The 19,790-nt window shown below is 45.3% G+C and overlaps 2 protein-coding genes across 6 annotated transcripts in view; one reads left to right on the forward strand and one right to left on the reverse strand.

Moving 5' to 3' along the window:
* Nucleotides 1–10,148, forward strand: part of abi1a (abl-interactor 1a) — a 39,396-nt gene extending 29,248 nt beyond the window's left edge. The window contains exons 6-11 of one of the 5 annotated variants that reach the window (XM_084475139.1): nucleotides 2,114–2,205; nucleotides 3,210–3,344; nucleotides 6,261–6,614; nucleotides 8,167–8,253; nucleotides 8,854–9,039; nucleotides 9,504–10,148. In XM_084475139.1, coding sequence (XP_084331265.1) covers nucleotides 2,114–2,205; nucleotides 3,210–3,344; nucleotides 6,261–6,614; nucleotides 8,167–8,253; nucleotides 8,854–9,039; nucleotides 9,504–9,679 — 1,030 coding nt within the window. In that variant the 3' untranslated portion in view covers nucleotides 9,680–10,148. The remainder of the gene's footprint in view (nucleotides 1–2,113; nucleotides 2,206–3,209; nucleotides 3,345–6,260; nucleotides 6,615–8,166; nucleotides 8,254–8,853; nucleotides 9,040–9,503) is intronic. The other 4 variants (XM_084475135.1, XM_084475137.1, XM_084475136.1 and 1 more) reach the window with 4 other exon arrangements.
* Nucleotides 10,149–11,553: 1,405 nt separating this feature from the next.
* On the reverse strand, nucleotides 11,554–19,786 carry pdss1 (prenyl (decaprenyl) diphosphate synthase, subunit 1). The gene is made up of 11 exons (XM_084475140.1): nucleotides 19,637–19,786; nucleotides 18,841–18,887; nucleotides 18,568–18,700; nucleotides 18,007–18,137; nucleotides 17,088–17,229; nucleotides 15,006–15,117; nucleotides 14,559–14,668; nucleotides 14,375–14,455; nucleotides 13,947–14,060; nucleotides 13,301–13,381; nucleotides 11,554–12,936 (listed from the first exon to the last, which is right to left on the reverse strand). The coding sequence occupies exons 1-11, from the start codon at nucleotides 19,769–19,771 to the stop codon at nucleotides 12,796–12,798; spliced, it is 1,227 nt and encodes a 408-aa protein (XP_084331266.1). The 5' UTR covers nucleotides 19,772–19,786; the 3' UTR covers nucleotides 11,554–12,795.
* Between the last annotated feature and the right edge of the window lie 4 nt (nucleotides 19,787–19,790).

A 19,790-nucleotide genomic window follows, 5' to 3' on the forward strand; every position in this document is an offset into this window, starting at 1 on the left:
GCTTTCTGCTACCCTTTGTCCCCTGCATTAGCATTCAAGTACAATTAGAATTCAACCTGCTCCTCTGGTCTATTCTCACAAATACGCACAAAGCAGTGGGTTTACTAGCATCAATATGTGCAAAGCAAAAGCAGAGCTCTGAGATTATCCATCCTCGGATGTACACTTTGAGTCTTATCATTTGGTTAAACTTAAAAACCTGAACCAAATGTGGCTGAGGATGGTTCAGAGCCAAGCCGCAATCACTCAGAAAATGGTAATAATGCTAAAAGCTTATGATATAAAGTACCGTTTGCAAATCTAAAACCAGTCTACGACAGCACTCAAGTCCCTCAGGAGGCTATTTTTCTTTCTGTTTTTTGTGGTGAAATAAAATGGCAAATGACGCACTCTTCGATTCAGAGTTATGAGGAAGCGGACTTCTTCTCATTAGCTAAAAAGGCTTATAATGCTGACTCCCAATGGCTATAAATATTACATCACTTTTCGTTTTCCCTCTGTTTTTTCTCTCTCTCTCGTCTACTATGCATATAAAATAATTCTTACAATGATTCTGGCAAGCAATCATCTTGGATTGAAACCAGAGACCAAATGTTAATTTCAGTTAGTGGCTTTTATTAGGCAAAATACATCATCAATAAAATAATTGCTCAACATGCTGTGATGTGAGTATATGACGTAAATACAAAAACCAAAGCTGTCGCAACCAACAATCTTTTGTAAGTTCTTAAAGAGTCAACCGATCAGAGTAAAACCCCAAGGCCTGCTCTTCATTCATTCATTCTCTTGATGTTCGGAGCAGCTGGGAAAAAGTTCCCAGTTTGTTCCAGGAGAATGTGTATCTGTGCATGGTGGTTCACGTGCAGTGAGATGGCAGAGTAGGAGTAGGGCGCGCATGTAGGTGGAACGAGTGCTTTCATCTGAGGGGAGGGAGAGAGACACGAAGAAGAAAAGCGCGACCAGATTCAATAAAATTCTGGGATAAGAATCAGAGTGTGGTAGCTCATCATTCAGTCTGACGGCTTGAGGGTTGCTGGTTCAATCCCAAACTCCTCCTGGTTGGTTGTCCACGAGCAAGGCAACTAACCCACTCTGTACAAGCTGGGCGTTTCCCCTTGGCTCGACGCAAACCGGTGTGATTGGCCGCAGAAGGTCATAGACCATGAAGAGAGGGATGGAGAGCGTTGGGAGAGGAATGCAAATAAACCGATGACTGCAGGAGAAGTGGTTGAATCTCTCCCCCTCCCTCTCTCTCCTTCAATGTGTCGATGAGTGTCCCCACATTGACCCAATGTAACCCCTCCCTCCTCTTCTCGTCAGCCCCACCCTCCAGCCCCTCCATACAGCCCCTTGTGCCCCTAGGCTACAAGTGACATGGATCACAGGTTGAGAGAGGAGATATGCCCTGGGGGGGGGGGGGGGGGGTGTGTGTGTGTGTGTGTGTGTGTGTGTGTTCACTCAAACAGAAAGAATCAAGAGAGACAGGATTAATGGGGTGAGGGGGGGAGGAGGCGTGCAATGACTTCACAGGAAGGATTCCTTTACAGAGATGAGAGGAGAGGGGGGGGAGAGGATGGAGAGAGAAAGGGGGTAAGGAATCAGTTTATATCAGGGATGCAAAAGACGTATCTGGTGGAGGGGAGGGAGGGTGCACAGAGGGAGCGGGAAGGGGGAGGGAGAGAGGTCAATTTTGGCGAGGCTGTAGTACTTTCTGCCCTCAGGGTTGGCAGTGATGTGTCAGATTGGGTTTTCACTTGACTTATTTCACATCTAGAAGATTTCCATTCTGTTCTTTGTGTGCCCCATCTCCTTAAAGTGGCCTGAGATCAGCCTTATAGAATACAGGAGATGGTGGGTAATGCAGTGCCAACTGTAGCATTAGTGCTGTAACATAAGCACCGCTAACAGTTTCTGCAATGAACCCCATTGATCATCTATCTGTCTGTCTCTCTCTCCCCCTCTCTTGCTCTTGCTTTCTCATTGTCTATTCAGTTTCATTGGTAAACAATGTTTACATCGCCAGATCAAGTGAATAATACAAGAGAAAGTAAATAATCAAACTGTCTTTCCCTCTCTGTTTTCCCTGTTCTCCCCTACCTCTCTCACCCTGCAGCGGGAGCAGTGGGGGTAGCAGCAGCAGAGAGAACAGCGGCAGCAGCCTGCCCATCGCCGTGCCGACGCCCTCCATCCCCAACTCTGGACAAGGTGAGAGCTAAGCTCGGCCATGCTACACTACGTTAGGCTAATAAGCGTTAGATGATACCTGGTTTGGAATATTTTTAACAAAGCAATTTAGCCATTTTTTTACTCATGCAAATGTACTTATGTATTTATAATAAGTCAAATATTGATAATAATAATGTTAGGCTTGAATCAGTGGTTAAACACATGTGTGATATGATAGCCATTGTTTTACAAGGTATTAGTGCAGTGGTACATAAAGCCTGTGTGGTGGATAGGGATTATGAACCACCATTGTGATCCTGAACGCAACTCATGAGAGAGAGAGAGAGAGAGAGAGAGAGAGAGAGAGAGAGAGAGAGAGAGAGAGAGAGAGAGAGAGAGAGAGAGAGAGAGAGAGAGAGAGAGAGAGAGAGAGAGAGAGAGAGAGAGAGAGAGAGAGAGAGAGAGAGAGAGAGAGAGAGAGGAAATGTAATCATTTGGTCTTTCTTTATTGTATAATATTTTATAAGTGGACCATAACCGATCCATCACCAGTCCCTTCAGATGTTTTTCACCTCATCTCACCGACTAAACACTACTAGGCCGTTCACCATGGCAACAGCATTCGAACACCAACCAGAGAGGAGTCTGACACACACACTTGAATATAGTAGTGGAATGTTACATAAGAGAGTTGAAGAAGACCCCCAACACACACTCTCTCTCATCTCTCCTCCCTCTCTCCCTCCTACCCTTCTAATGGAAGTAGGACTTGGGACTGGAAGGAGTGTAGGAAGGATGTCAAGTAGCCCCCTGGTGGCTGGTAGTTGAATCACATAATATAATTTGTGCTCTAACTATATAGTATGATTACAGCTCTAGCTGTGTAGTATGATTACAGCTCTAGCTGTATAGTATAATTTCTGCTCTAGCTGTTTAGTATAATTTATACTCTAGCTGTATAGTATAATTTCAGTAGGGAGCTGCATTTTCTACCATGTGGCATCACATGGTCTAATATCTCCACTCTGACTGGCTGGTTTCAGTCCAGTTCTTATTCCCTCCCCCTGGAGCCCCTCCCCCACCCCCACCCCCACCTACTCCTCCTCCTCCTCCACCCCTACCACAGCCGGCACCCCCCATGTCGGGGCTAGCCAACCCACCTCCTCCTCCACCCCTAGGTGAGACCCCCTTCAGCCTCCGCCTCTGCCCGCCACGGAACCTCCCTTACCCCCCTCACGCCTCAGTAGGGTGGGGTTGATATCATTTCAGTGGTGAAGCTGGTGGTGGTGGTGTTGGTTGTTTGAATCATTGCTCAATGAACTCATGGGTGGTTGGGCTGTAACATGAATGAATTAATGATTTTTAAGGATTTCTCTGAAGTGTTTTAAGTTTTTCCTACAAATGAGATTTGAATCACAATCAGATTCACTGAACTGATCATGATGAAGACGATGATGATGATGATGATGATGATGATGATGATGATGATGGTGGTGGTATTTATCTTACTCTGGTCTGATCTTCTTTGAGATCTACCAAGTATCTTACCTTTAATCTCCAAGGACCGGAATTATATTTTCCAAAAGGTAAACAAACCTTGAAATCAGCATATAAACCTCATGCCATGCTTCCTTATTTTGGTATATTATGTACATTTGTAAACACCCAACGTGTATGTTGTGTGCTCCATTGTTTATTTTATGCTTCACTAAACTGAATGAGTCTATTTAGCCTAATCAAAGCGTTGATCCAATGGTGCAGGCATGGCTGTAAATACGTGGAAGAAAAAGGATGCAGTTGTTCTGATAACATCTGGAATCTGAACGTTCACGAAGGAGCAGGAGTCTCAGTTCCCCGTTCCAGATGTTGGATTAAGACTTCTGGTTGGACATGGTGTCATGGACTGCGTTTACATGCTGGCCCATAAAAACCACGTGACTAATGACAAACGAAGCCTTGGTTTATGAGTGTGACGTTTGAAGCTTCGTGTAGGACCCACGTGAGTCGACTCGAACAGTCGATACGACTGTGTCGGAACGCAGTATCAGAGTCTGGTTCACGGACCAAAACGTTTGTGTTACAAAATCACAACTTCAATTTAGTATGTTTCTAAGAGGTATCTAAAGGGTGTTAAAGTAGCCTACCTGAGTTTGATAGGGCCTACATCAAAATCGATGGTAGAATCCTTCTATTTGGCGCACCGGGTTAAAGCGTGTACCCAGGGTACACGCTTGGGTATGACTGCTCACTGGTACTTAAGCTAAGCAGCACTGGGAGAGGTCTGTGTTAGGATGGGAGACCAGTGTCTTCATGGGTTTTGTGTAATCAGACCAAAGGTAGACTATTATTTTTCTTGTTTTTTTCTATTGACCACTAGGTGTCCCTAGTGAGCATCCGAAGCCTCGAAAAATTTACCTCTTTTCAACACATTTGGCTGGAAGGCTTCAAGGTGTTATGAAGCTTCATCTCACCATCACTAGCTCCAGTCTTTCATCGATTGATGTGGATGTTGTGAATGCAACGGAATATATGATGCATCGCTGCAGCAACATTTAGTGTGACAGGTGCTGTCAGATAGTTTGTTGTTGCTTTTACGTTGCCGTGAACCGGAAGTGGCTCAAGTACCTCTTGTTGAAAGGACTACAGCGCCACCTAGCATAGCGGAGTCAGCCAGGTCTCCGACCATTATTCCAATCTTATCCGATGTATGTATACTCAGACAAGTGACAGCCCCCCCGTCGAGTGGCAACATTGTTATATGGCTTAATCCATGATAAGTCGATCTGGTCCGACCATGTAACCGCAGTCAATGTTCATCTGCATGGGCCTTTTTCACAGAGCAGCCATCTTGGATTCTTAACCCTAGCAGGGTTGAATGTGGGATTCGTCCTTCAGTTCCATCCCCCTGCTAGGGTTCAGAACCAAGATGGCGGCTGGGGTAATAAGGTTAGTGGAGGAAGTTTATGAGGGCAGAATAGCATAGTGGTCTGGGTGCCGAAAAGGAATGGGGTTCAATCCCCAATATCTGCAGCCTTAATCTTAATGCATCCTTGGGGAAGATGACGCCTAACCCCTACCTTCTCCCTAGTTACCTGTATATTAGTTACCTGGAATTCCTTGTGAAAGCGCTTTGCATTAAAGCAGCTGCTGAATGATAAATGGTGTGAATCAGTGTCGGCCACTGTATGGTTGATATCCAACCACAATTAGGGATTCTGTACTAGTTCTAAATATATTGCAGTGTTGAGAGGATCTCTGAATTGCTGTTTCACGTCATCTTTAATCTGCAGTGTTTACTAGCCTGTGTTCATGAGGAGGTTCTTGAGAATGCTACACTTATTCTCGAACAGAGGTTCATCCCCAGAGACCCGTCGTGGTCATTAGTGCTGCTGGGGCGGGTGAGTTTTTTGTGAAGGCCTGGTTCCTCCCAGAGTAGCTGGGAATCTCCTGGGAGACCTCCATCCTTCAGGAATGTCAACAGGAAGTCCAGCTCTGTCTTTCATACTGTCCCTCCCTGTTTGTCAGTATCCCTCATCCCAAGCTGCGTCTCTCTCTTTTTTTTTTTCAATTGTAGTACACACACACACACACACACACACACACACACACACACACACACACACACACACACACACACACACACACACACACACACACACACACACACACACACACACACACACCAACTTGTGACATCACCAGGGCCGTCCATCAGCCAGTAGCAATACTACCGTTCTCTATTCTTCTTCTTCTCCTCTTTCTTTCTGAACCCTTGTTTTAGTCTTGTCATTCGCTCATTGCTCTATTCCTATGTAACTCTAACAGATTAATGTTCCAGTCATCAATAACACAGAATTATTGCTTTATATTTATATGTGCCTGTCACTCATTCTCCTCTCTCCCTCTTTTTCCCTCCTTCGCCATCTAAACCCTGCTCCTTCTTCTCCTGTTCCTGTTGCGCACTTCTTCCTCCTCCTCCTCCTCCTGTCTCCCCCTTCCTCCACCTTCTGGCTTCCCCTCTGTCCTGTCTCCCCTTTCCTCCTGCTCCTCCTCTTCCTGCTCCTCTTCTTCCTTTCTTTGTGGGCCCCATGCAGCTGTGGCTCCTGGGCCAGGCCTGGGCCCCGTCCCAATGTCTCAGTTTGGGACCATCTCGCGGCAGATCTCGCGGCACAACTCCTCCACCTCCTCTTCTGTCTCCATGGTTTCGGCCACGGGAACCTACCGCCGCGCACCCTCCACCACCTCCCAGTTCTCCCTGCAGCAGCAGCAGCAACAGCTCCAGCAACAGCAGCTCCAACAGCAACAACTACAACAGCAGCAGCAGCTACAGCAGCAGCAGCAGCTACAGATTCAACAGCAGCAGCAACAGCTGCAGCAGATGGCGCAAATGCAGCAACAACAAATGCCTCACATTAACGGAGGCACCCCTGGTTATGGGCTGAACTCAAGTAAGACACCCCCCCCCCCCCCCCCCCCACTTGCCATTTTCCAGCGGCCATCTTGAGTTTGCAAGCTAGTTGTGTTGGCTAACCGGTTGTCATAGATACAGAACTGTGTCACGACGAACCCTTATCCAAGTGTAAGGCTAAAAAGTAACAATCTGCCACCCAATCATAAAACAGCGATGTCCCTGTGGTGAATACTGGTGATTAGTTTGGCTTTTTAAAACAGGCAAATCAAACACTTAACTCCTCAAAGCCATAAGACCTTGACTTTGAAGGTCGGCTGTGCTGTGTCAGGCCTAAGTCAGCTGGCCCCGGAGATCTGGGGCTTGGGTTTCAAGGCGGAAGTATCGACTCCCCTGCTCCCTCGCAAAGAGCAGGTCATGGTTTCTCCTTTATCTAGTCCAGGGATGTCTTCAATATTGACAAACAGACCCCCATGCCCTTGGATTCTCCTGTAGATATCACCCAGACGATCAGTGGTCGATACGCTCTGGCATTTGAAAACCCTGCTCACTGACTACACCGCGGAACAGAACACACTCACAATTATGTTCAAGAAAGGATAGTGTTAACCACTCGCAAAACGGTTTAACTCGTCCTTTTAAGTCTGGACTTTGTACACTGAGCACTTGTCAGTCACAATGGCTATTTGTACAGTTGTTTTATCACAATGACCATCTCAAAGGGCTTCCAAGGCTCACATTAAACGACAGCCCTCCAGCGATAAGACCTCTGAAAGACAAGGAAAACTCCCACTTATCAAGGAAGAAGCCTTGAGAAGTACCACAGACCAGGGCTCCCCCTGCCAGTGTTGGTAACGAGGGCAATAGGAAATGCTTCTGTCAAATAGAAAGCTTCACCTGGTCTCAAACTAGGAAACTTTGAGGAAGTATACGTTTATTGTAGGTCTTATATGCTGTGCCAAGTCCAGTTTTACACGTGTGATTTTGAAAGTTGGATTGATGGCCTCCTATATATTTAAAAAGTCTGACTGATCAAAAGTTTCACTCCTGGTGTTTGTAAAGAACAGACAGTTTGGCAAGACTGTAAGAGGAGTTTAAAAGTTGACTTAAAGCAAAAGACCGAGAAAAGTTGCAATGGAATTTTAAGAGCTGTAGAAATGTTGTTGAAATGGCTCCCTCTGGTGGCCAGGGCCCGCCATACAGAAGTGCATAGCCGCTATCGGTCTGATCTCTGCCCAGGTCTGTGGCCTATGGTGCGTCACATGCAACCCCCCTGATCTGTTCACTCACGTGCACAATGTCACACTGTCCAGGCTGTGCTACAAATCCACAAACTCGCACAGATGGGCCCACAAACACCCAGGTTATTATCTGCTTGTGAGTGGTGTGCACGCCTCCTTTATAACTGTGCTCATCTTTAATTTCTCTGTAATTGATCCACTTTCTCTACTTTTTGTTCTTCCCTTTTTCTTAATATATCTGTTTCTTTATCTCGCTCTTTCTGCTCTCCCGCTATTATGTCTCTCTCACTCTCTTCAATACATCTTGATCTCTCTTCTCTCTCTCTCTTCTGTCTGTGTGCGATGCCTCAGTGTCTATCGCCCCTCCTCCTCCTCCCATGCCACAGCTGACACCTCAGATTCCACTCACTGGCTTTGTGGCCAGGATGCAGGAGAGCAGTAAGTCACGCCCCCCTCACCTGTACCTCACCTGTCCTCACCTGTACCGCTCCTCCCCCTGCATGCAAAGTGGTCCTCCCCATTTCCTCTCCGCCGCTGTGTAGATAAAATATGGTCCCGATCTGAAGAAGTCATTTTGAAAGTAGCTTCACAGTTTTTATTCAGTGACATGTGTTATTTGTGTCCCCTCAAGTGGTTTAATGTGTGATGTAATTGCTAGACGGGGGCTTGTCCTTCTGTTAGTGTTTGTTGTATTGAGGCAAGGTTTTCCCAGATGAGTCAAGTGATGGTGGAAGAGTCACTCGGGTATCACTCTTTCTATTGGTTGGAAAACTCTAGTTATTTTCTACAAGGAAATGAATGGGTGTGTGTGCATGTGTGTATTTTCTGAGCTGCATGAGTTACATGGGCCTTTTGCATGTCCCTTTACCAATGATCGTATACTTCTGATTTATGCATGATCCCAACAACTTGCATGGCATGACCGAGCAGCTCCTGGTGAAAGGGGTTAACCTAATCACTCTCATTCTCCGGATCCTCGCCTCCACCCCGTACGTCGTTCACTACGGATCCTCACTGTCCTTACTGTCTTCCTTCCAGTTGCAGATTCACCGACTCCCCCGCCCCCGCCGCCGCCCGACAGCATGGCGCTGTTCGACGACTCCCCCCCGCCGCCTCCCCCTCCCCCCGTGGACTACGAGGAGGAGGAGGCGGCCGTGGTCCACTACAGCGACCCCTACGCCGACGGAGACCCCAACTGGGCCCCCAAGAACTACATCGAAAAAGGTGGAGATTAACTGACAGGCTGGCTCACTGACTACCTGACAGACTGACTACCTGACTCACTGACAGACTGACTGCCCGACTCACTCACTTACTCACTGACTCGTTAACGCAATAACACAGACAAGAACTAAACCGCAAAAAGGTAGAGACTAACTAGTGATTAACTCCCTAGCTATCTTGCTCACTGAATAACTGACTGGAAAACGGACAGATGGTCTCATTAACTCAATAACAGACAGACAACTACATTGAAAAGGTGGCAAAGAACACAAAGTTCCACTTTGTATAACTGGACATTTAAAAATGATTCTGCTGTCTGTATGTTCTAGTGCGTCCTATTGGTGTGCTTTGGAAACCTTTTACAAATCCCCTATTTACATCTTCTATCTACCACACCAGTTCTGTTCATTTGGTTCTACCTCCTGGTCTGTAACCTGATGTTTCTCCTACCCCCTCTTCCCCAGTGGTGGCCATCTACGACTACTCCAAGGACAAGGATGACGAGCTGTCCTTCATGGAGGGCGCCATCATCTACATCATCAAGAAGAACGACGATGGCTGGTACGAGGGCGTGTCCGGTAGCGTCACCGGCCTCTTCCCCGGCAACTACGTGGAGTCCATCATGCACTACGCCGACTGAGCTAGCCGCTAGCCTCGCTAGCTAGCAGATGCCACCTTGTGATGCGAGCTTGCTACTGACAGTCAGTGATGTTAGCTAGCCGAGGCCAGTTAGCGACGCTAGCTAGCCGAGGCCAGTTAGCGACGCTAGCTAGCCGAGGCCAGTTAGAGACGCTAGCTAGACGAGGCCCGTTAGAGACGCTAGCTAATCGAGGCCAGTAAGCAATGCTAGCTAATCGAGGCCAGTAAGTAATGCTAGCTTGTCTACTTCAATTAGCAATGCTATCTGACCAGGGCCAATGGCGGCGTATTTATTGATACCGCGATCACGGTCTAAACTCTGAGAGACCACTGCCGTCAGGTCAAACCCCAACCACCCCCCCCATCCTAACGTATACGTAGGCACAACGTTTAACTGCTTTTCTTTTTGATATCACAATGTTATTGCCCCCTTAACAAATATGTTTGCAAATAAATAAATAAAAAATGTTTATCGACATAGTTTATTTTGCGGTTTATACCGGGGAGGGGAGGGATTTGTTGAAACGTATAAGCAGGGAAAGATTGGAAAGTTTTGGATCTGTACGATGGTTCGGATACTCTAGTTCAGTGGTCTGGGAATACCCAGACCGTTCGTTGAAACCAAGCTCCACAACATCAGATTTTACGAACTTTGGAAATGAACGACAGATTCCTGACGGCTACTTAGATGATGAACTTGGGCATGTTTCCCGCCATTATGGGAATTCTTGGTCGGTCCAGTAAGCCAAGTCATATGGGTCGATATGGGTAAAGCGAGCACAGATTTTTCCTTAAAAGACACGTTTTATGGATCTTAATTTAGGGCTGTGAAAAAAAAAAAATCAAATATAACAGATTGACTTGAAAAGGCAGAGCTAACGGATTTACATACGCTTATTTATGTATGCAAATCATAAAGAATGGCTGAACATGACTCAGTGGGTTGTGTCGAATGCAGCAGGACTCTCACTTTGCAAACCTGAATGCGCTCTTAATTTGGTAGTTCTCTAATTGTAAATACAGAAGGGGTTTCTGTATGTAATGGTTAATCCACTGCCTGCCCTTCACCGATTGCTCTCTGGGATTATGCTAATCTTATCAACCACAATACTAATCCCAATACCAACCAATAAATCTTGTCTAGGTATGTATGGACAATTATATATCCTGAAGGCAAATTACACAAGAAATTCACATTATGGTGTGAAAGCATGCAATATAAAATTTATGAAATGTATTACCGTTTATGTTGTCAATATATACAAATTGATTTGTTTTATTGCTTTGTTTAATTTGTTGTACTGTCCAAATCACTGAATGATTTAGAATTTTTAATAAGAACTTTTTTCAGGGCTCCAGTTTTTGAAATGCTGATTTCGTTTGGTTCTGAATTTGAACATTTGAGCTTCACATCTTGATTATGGCTTTCAATTTCAGGCGCATTGTTTATAACTTTTTACTTATATAAAATATGTGGAGCAGTCAAAATGTCATGGCCTATTGAACAATGTCTCTGGGGAGAAACTAGGCGTTTCCTGTCTTTTCCGGGTTTTGTTTCAGTTTGAGATGACTTGCCAATCACTGCCAGCCCTCGCCTAGCAAAAAATGTGAATCAGAGATCATGAGGAAAGGGTTGTGAGTGATCTAATTGATCTTTCAGTTTTGAATTATCAAGCTATAGATTATTCTAGAGTATGATTAACGCGTCACCCTTTACTTCACAAGAGGGTGCAACATAATGGACTGATTGGGTGATTTCTCCCATGATGCCTTGCATTCCCCCAGATCCCTAATTTGACCTGAACCTAAAAAAACAAATCTAATACCCTACCATTTGCAATGCATCATGGGAAATAAACAGAAAAAAACATGTGGTTGCAAGCAAAACAAGAAATGGGCTTTAATTAATGAGCATCTTTTTATGTTTCCATGGGGAATGCATTAAAAGTTTGGCCCAATTTTAAACCAGGATGTACACCGAAATTCACATTCATGTCTAGAAAACTGAATGGGTCCAACATCTCTGCCCTTGACATTGTATATATTATGTGTTAATTGAAAACTTAATGTACAGTCTTTTATAATAAACCATTATATGTACAATATGCCCTGCTGTGGTCCCTGGCCATCCCAAAGAAATGGAGACTGGACTTTTAAAAAACATGTCTCTTTAATGAGTACACGGTCATTGGTGGATGTTAAGGCCTTAGCTGTTAAAGAGCACTTATTTATACAGAAACACTGGCATTCCCACAAGTTTGGATATACACATAAGTTCACACAAATGTCAGCCTATAATGGTGAGGACGGTGGAAAAACTCCAGGTTAAGTCAAAGTCTTCCCATTTGCATTGAACTTGATTGTTTTCACTTTCTACCCTTCTGTATTGCACTAATTAGCCAATCCAGAGGGTTATGGGGAAATTCCGGTATGGATATTTGAATAGCTTCTGGACCTGGAGTGTGCTGACCGTCACATAAACACACATGACAATGACTCCCTTCCAACCCTTGTGGAATCCCATCGATTCAGACCGAATACGCCCCGAGCCGTGACTAGCATTAGCCATGTTCAAGTTAGCTCTATTAGCATGACAAGAGAGGTAGCTGCTCATACAGTACGCATTACACACTGAGACGTGACGTGAGATTTAAGTGTTGTTCAGTGCGGTGGACTCGAATTCGCTCAAATTGGTTAATTCCGCTGCATCTAAAAGACTCAATTCCTAATATTTGGGATTCTCCAATTCATCAACTGTAACACACAGGAGTGTAAACCACTTCTTTTAATAAATATATTTATATTATCATATAGGACTTTTGGCATACTGTTCGATTTGTTTAGGCGAAGACAGTTACGACAGCAACGTAAAACGACGGACCCCCGCTGTGCGTTTCTTTCAGTTATTTTCTGGCAGTTGTAACGCTCCCTGCCACGATGTCATCACTGCGGCACTCCGGGATTGGCCAGTTCAGAGTAGCACCGACGCAACGACAAGGAGTCCGGTGAACCGCAGTGGTCCTTCCCCCAGCGGCCGGGGCTTGAGTTGAGTTGAGTTGAGTTGTCTGAGCAGCAGCTGCCTGAAGGGGGCGGGGCCAGGGAGGGGTCACCCGGGGGTCACTTGTCCCGGGTCAGCACCATCTCGGTGAGCCTGATGAGGGCGTCGCGCTCCGGGGAGGGGCGGAGCCTGCTCACCTGGCGGACAGCCTCGTCGCAGTAGTGCCTCGCCAGGAAGCTGGTCTGCTCCACGCCATCACTCTGTAATATAACACACAGGGACGCAGTGACTAGCTGGTTAGCTATTGTTGTCCATGCCATTGCTCTGTAATATAACACACAGGGACGCAGTGACTAGCTGGTTAGCTATTGTTGTCCATGCCATTGCTCTGTAATATAACACACAGGGACGCAGTGACTAGCTGGTTAGCTATTGTTGTCCATGCCATTGCTCTGTAATATAACACACAGGGACACAGTGACTAGCTGGTGTTGTCCATGCCATCGCTCTGTTATATACAGTAATAGACAGGGACACAGTGACTAGCTGGTTAGCTGGTGTTGTCCATGCCATCGCTCTGTAATATAATATATATGCAGGTTCTCTGCAGGGGAAGGGTCTCACCTTGAGTACATACTGCCAGGCGCGTTCCACGTCTCCCTGGGAGGAGAAGCGCCTCATGATCATAGAGTGGAGCTCAGGGAACTGGAAGACAGTCAGATCGTGTGGTAAGGCTCAGAGACCATTAGGACTACAAACATGGAGTGTGGCATTACTTACTCGAGACTACAAATATGGAATACAATCAAGCAGGACTAGTAGACACACGTAGCTCATTGGACGCTTCCTGTCAGAATATTGTAGGTTTTTTATTGTAGTTAAAGATGACATATTATACCACCAGGTGTGAGTGTGATTAGCTGTTTTGAACATCTGCCTCTTCTGACATCACAAGTGGGTGTGTCCACCTAGATGTGTGCTGGATAGTTCAGTCTACCAGCCAACCCAGTGGACTGTAGCAAACGTTGCTCATCTATCCGTCATACATCTAGGTGGACACGCCCACCTGTGATATCAGAAGAGGATTTTCGAAACGGTTTGTAACGGCTAATCACACAGTATAGTATGTCACTTTTAACTTAAATGTTACATCTTCTTTAACAGTAAGTCGTTTCAGGTCTCCTGTTGTGACGTGATCTTAAATGATGTCGCCGTCCGACACATCAGCCGGGTGGCGGCGGCCTGTGAAGGCGTGCACCTGGTGCCTCACCTGTTGGCAGGCGAAGAGCACCGGGCCCGTGGCGAGGCCCAGCTTGAGGTCGGCCGCCGACGGCTTCCCCAGGTGAGCGGCGCACGCCGTGAAGTCCAACACATCGTCCACCAGCTGGGAGAGAGACAGAGAATATATAGAAAAAAAATGTAAGAGAGAGAGAGATTCTGTTTGTGGTCTTTTCCAGGTTTTCTCCCGTCCTTTACCTAAACTCACCCATTAGAAATCTAACCAAATTCTAGAACAGAAATAATCCCAATACTAATCACATTGTTCCATTTTACATCCCAGTACAAGCATTTTAAAAACAACAAAACTGAAAGTAAGAACACGCATACAAATCTATAATAACAAAAAGAATCAGCAGTTATTAATATTAGCGTTTTTATCAACAAATAAACACAAAGCGAAAGGTCAGCAGCACACACCTGGAACGCGATGCCCACGTTCTTGCCGTACTGGAACGCTATCTCATGCACTTCCGGGTCAGAGTTCACCAGGATGGACACCTTTTAAAAACAGACAGACAGAGCAGAGGGCGGACAGTGAGCGGGGGGCATGTGGCGGGGGGGCCGGGCGTGGCGGGGGAAGGTGTGTACTGAACGTACATACTGCTCTACAGCTGTTGGCAATGAGGCTGGCCGTCTTCTTGAAGGTCTTGTCCAGGTAGTGCTTGAAGCGCTCGTTCTCGTTCTCCTTGGAGCCCATCTGCATGAACTCCCCTGGGGAGGGAAGAATGGTCGACGGGTGAGAGAGACGGAGAAGAGATGCCACGATGGTAACGCTTTCTCTGGGGCTTTTATTTTGAAGGGAAGTGTAAACGTGTGGTAGTCGTGATTGGGTAACGGTGTGTCCGTTGTGGCAGCTAAACAATCGTGGCACTACCAGCAAATGTTTGCATTGAGTTCAACCGCATTAAACCACCGTCTATCGCATCGCAATCATTAAGCAATTATTAACTACAATAATCATGTCAATATCTTTTGTGTTTATTTTTTTTCTGGGGCACCAAACACCTGAATCTGCTCTCATCATTGGGGCGGGGGGGGGGGGCCGTACCTCTCACCAGGTCCTCTATGACCTGCGACAGCACCGACACCACAGTCGTGTTCCCGATGCGAGCCAGTGCCATGGACGCTGCCGACAGGATGAAGTCTCCCGCCAGGATGGCCTGCGGAAAGGAGGAGGAGGAACGATAAAGCTCACGGCACCGCCCGCTCCCTCCCTCCCTCCGTCCGTCTGGACGGCAGACTACCTTGATCAAGAGGCCCCCTTGAACCCTTAAAATCTGTCTTGACACTTACTGTAAGCCACTTTGAATTTAAGTGATAAATGACTAAATATGATACATATTTGATAAACACAAATTCTTCTCTCTTGGATTTCCAGTAACCCGGTGTTAGCAGAAGGCGTCGCAATTATTTTTCTTGTCGTCAGTGAAACATTGACACTAAACGACTTTCAGCTTGTTAGTTGATCATCGGTGTGTTTTAAAGGTCCCATGACATGCCACCAGGTGTGGCATGTCATGTTAGCCATTACAAGCCGTTTTGAAAATCTGTGTGTTATGACATCACAGGTGGGCGTGTCCACCTAGATGTGTGCTGGATAGATCAGTCTGCCAGTGGACGGTGGCAAACGTTACTCATCTATCCGTCACACACCTAGGTGGATACGCCCACCTGTGATGTCATAACAGACAGATTTTCAAAACGGCTTGTAACGGCTAATCACACCACACCTGGTGGCATGTCATGGGACCTTTAAACGTCCCAGTTCAAGAGCTTCCAGGGCTTGGTTGAGACTAGGGCTGCAACGATTCGTCGACATTGTCGCCAAAAATCGATAATAGAAATCGTCGACAATGAATTCGTCATTCATTCATTCAGTCGCCAGACGTGTTTTTCCAACGGAGTGAGGCATCTCACTTCATTACAATCTCTGCCGAGAGTCGCACATGCGCAATAGCGTCTCTGCCGAGTTAAGTAGTAAAGTTTGGGAGCATTTTAGCCTGGATACGGCGAATAAAAAAGATTACTTTCAAGGTTTGCAAAGCAGACCTTGCGTATCACGGCAGCACCTCGGTGATGCAACATTTAAAGAGAAAGCATGTCGGACAGTTGATCGAAACAGAGTCTGACTCGCCTCGGTAAGATTAAAGTAACATTAAAGCCAATACATTTTGTTTTCCAAATAAAATTATTATCTCGGTGGATAACCGCGCCCGTGGTGTGGAAACCGTGTGCTTAAATCCTTCCCAGCGCTTCATCCGAGCAGTGTTTGTAATAACGCAGTTTAAAACAATGGCGTTAGGTAACGCCGTTATTTTTTCAGTAACGGGGTAATCTAACTAATTCATTTTTCCGTTGTTACAACGCCATTACTGTTACTGACAGTTTAATGCGGTGCGTTACTATGAATTGATTGAATAAACGGTGTAATCCGAACGCACCCCTGGCTGCACACACAGACTGCTAGTGAGGAGACCGGGTTTAACAAAGAGATAAGCGATTATGATTGGCTAAGGCAGAGTCGTGTTTCATGGTAGCCAATCTGAGCCAATGTTTTTACACACAAGCCAGGATACGTGTGCCACTCGCACACACAAACACCAAACAGAGTCGAAGAAGCAGCAGAGATGGCGAGTCCGGAGCAATCCGATGAAAAGTTGGCATTTTCAAGGTGGAGATATAAGCACTACTTCAAATTCATTGAGGTCAAAGGCAAGAATGTGCATGTAAAGTGCTATTATGTCCAGGAGCAAAGACTTTGTCGACATCCGTTGTAAGCAACTCTAATTTAATGAAGCATCCCACAACGACACACGCATCTACAAAGCTACTTTTTTTTTACAGTAACGCAAATAATTACTTTCCCTAACTTTCCGTAACTAGTTACTTTTATTATAGAGTAATTCAGTAACTAACTCAGTTATATATATATTGAATAAAAGATGCATTTTTCATTGAAGTACCCATCTTTCGTGTGTTCATCATTTGCCACATAATTAACAAGCAACCTCATGCTAAATTTAAGAAATTTTTTATAATTATCAGATTAGTCGACTAATCGTTTCAATAGTCGGTGACTAGTCGACTATTAAAATAGTCGTTCGTTGCAGCCCTAGTTGAGACGGGGTACCTTGCGCTCGCCCCACATGTCGTTGATGGTGCTCTTGCCACGCCGCTGGTCCGACCCGTCGATGACATCGTCGTGCACGAGGCTGGCCGTGTGGATCATCTCAGAGATCATGGCCACCGAACGCTGGCCCGGCAGCAGGTCACTGCCGGGTCAAAGGTCAACAGGTCAGGGAGCCAATTAACCCGGGGCTAACATTACACAATATGTTATATAATAATGATAATAACCATCAATCATTATCATTAGGGTATATACAATGGAAGTACTGTTAATCAAGAGACTCAGCTTTCACATCTATATTTTATAAACAGCCATACAGGATGTCAAACGGTAAGCGAAAAGGCAAAATGATAATACCTCTATAATAACTACCACTAATAAAAGTATAATGATGACAATAACGTCAAACTACTTTAAATATTTTCGTAGTTTCTCCGATTTCGATCATGTTCTCAGCCTCACTCAGTTACTCACTTTGGTCAAAGGCGTCGGCTGAATGTAATGTAATATAATATTGTGTCACTCATTGGGTTAACTCTAAAGGTCTTATGCCATTTATGTCTTTTTATCTGCTCAGCCGCTCATATTTGATCATAAATGAGGAGAGGAGTAGACTAGCTAGCTAACTTAACGTTTGTTTTGAAATTGTCATCCATCTTTTTAACTCGGTTGAATGAGTCCTCTAAAGCCCTTTGAGACTAATTGTGCTTACGACCAACACAAATAAAGTTTTTACAACCAGAAGTTCCATTTGGGTATAATATACTTTTCAGAGATGCAGTACGTGAGCACATCGTCATTGTATAACTACCGTGTCAGCTTGAAGTCCCCGTTGTAATTAAGGGTTATGCAACTACTAACACAAATTCAGTCCGGTAAATCGCCCCTTAATTCAGGCGCATGTGGTCTGACGTCTCACCCCTTGCTGTTGCTGTGGATGTTGAGGGCTCGAGCCATCAGCACCACTATCATGGGCCGGAAGGCTTTCCCTTTACCGTCGAAGTAGTAGTCACACAGAGACCTGAGCTCCGCCCCGGACACATACAGCTCCTGACAAGCAAACACAGTGTTAAACCCACCACCTTATGACAGTATCTTACCTTTCACTCATTCACCACCTTATGCCAGAATCTTCCCTTTCACTCATTCACCACCTTATGACAGTATCTTACCTTTCACTCATTCACTACGTTATGACAATATCTTACCTTTCACTCATTCACTACGTTATGACATTATTTTACTTTTCGTCACTCACTACGTTATGACATATTACTTTTACACTCACGCACTATAATATGAAACATTATAGCAATGCACTCACTCACTCGGTTATGGCGTATTTTATTCAATTTCACTCATTCACTGCATCATGACACATTATTGGAGTAAGAGTGAATGTATGCTAAGCTGTGTTGAGGGCTTGGGTGTGGTGATAGAACAGGCTGTAGAACCCTAAAAAAGGTCATACAATCAATACCTTTTTGATGTCGTCATATAAATTTGCCAGGTCTTTCTGGGCGAGCGAGAAGGGGTCCTTCAGTTTGGTGTCACTGTGGATCTTTTTACAACAGCGCAACTGAGACGCAGGCCACGGCTGCCTCGGTTTGTGCCTGATGAAAACATTTTTTATATGTTTATTATTATGAAGAGGATGATGATGATGATGATGATGATGATGATGATAATGGCTTATTGGTACAAAGAGTGCACTGTGTCTTTAATGGTCTTGGGTGTGGAGCTGATAACATACCTGGGAATTGTATAATTAAAGTTCACCGGGTGTGTTGATGGAAGCACCTGGAAACACACACACACACACACACACACACACACACACACACACACACACACACACACACACACACACAGTCAGTAGTGGTTATTACAGCTATAATGTTAACTTTACAGTTTTATAAATATTCTACAACTTGTGAATATGACCTCATAACTTATATAGTATATAACTCATTAAATATATCCCAAGAGGCTATGAAAATAACTGTATATACCTTGTATGTTTTATTGTTAATGTTCCCTCACTTATCCCAGCCAGAAAGACATTCTGACCTCAAGTCAGTAGTGTTTAGATTGGTTTAATGGACTCCAGTAACGACTATAATATATTAGGTATACAATCCACAATGACTAAACAATAAAACATCTTAACACAACAATGTAACAATAATATAGACCTATCCGTCCTTGCATTAGTGTATATCTACATTATGGTAATGGCCGACCAGTAAGGAGGAGGCGGTTATGGCTTAGTGCAGTTGTAATGCAATGTCAAGAGCTTATAATAAACCTCCAAGTGGACCTAAACACTCAATACAGACACAACCCATTCCATACAAAAGCACGTCTCGTACTGCGTAAAGGCAAGCGTATAAACACCAATCTGCCTCAAGGGACAATCAATGAGATCCTTCCATTGAGATCCCCACTGACAGTTGCCCAGACACTGTGACCTTCTTGCGGGGCGGACTGGCACACGCTGTACTGGCATTCCTCCCCTCCCGACTCAGGTCTCCGCGGGGTTACCTTACCTCTTGCTGCGCCCCACCGGCGATGGGACCCGGCCCCCGGGAAGACAGCGTGGAGAACACCGCATAGTTGGATAACCGAGTCTTGGTGCAGTTTATTATGCTCCATCTCCAACAGTGCCTCCACGGAACCGCCATGTTTCACCCAACACATTAC

The sequence above is a fragment of the Micromesistius poutassou genome (assembly GCF_964030765.1).
Source record: "Micromesistius poutassou genome assembly, chromosome: 11".
Classification (NCBI taxonomy): domain Eukaryota; kingdom Metazoa; phylum Chordata; class Actinopteri; order Gadiformes; family Gadidae; genus Micromesistius; species Micromesistius poutassou.

Coding starts and splice junctions, on each gene's coding strand:
- pdss1 (XM_084475140.1), bottom strand. CDS start 19,771: ATGGCGGTTCCGTGGAGGCACTGTTGGAGATGGAGCATAATAAACTGC. Junction 18,888..19,636: donor CCGGTGGGGCGCAGCAAGAG/GTAAGGTAACCC, acceptor GTGTGTTTCCAG/GTGCTTCCATCAACACACCC. Junction 14,669..15,005: donor CATAGAGGACCTGGTGAGAG/GTACGGCCCCCC, acceptor TTCCCTCCCCAG/GGGAGTTCATGCAGATGGGC.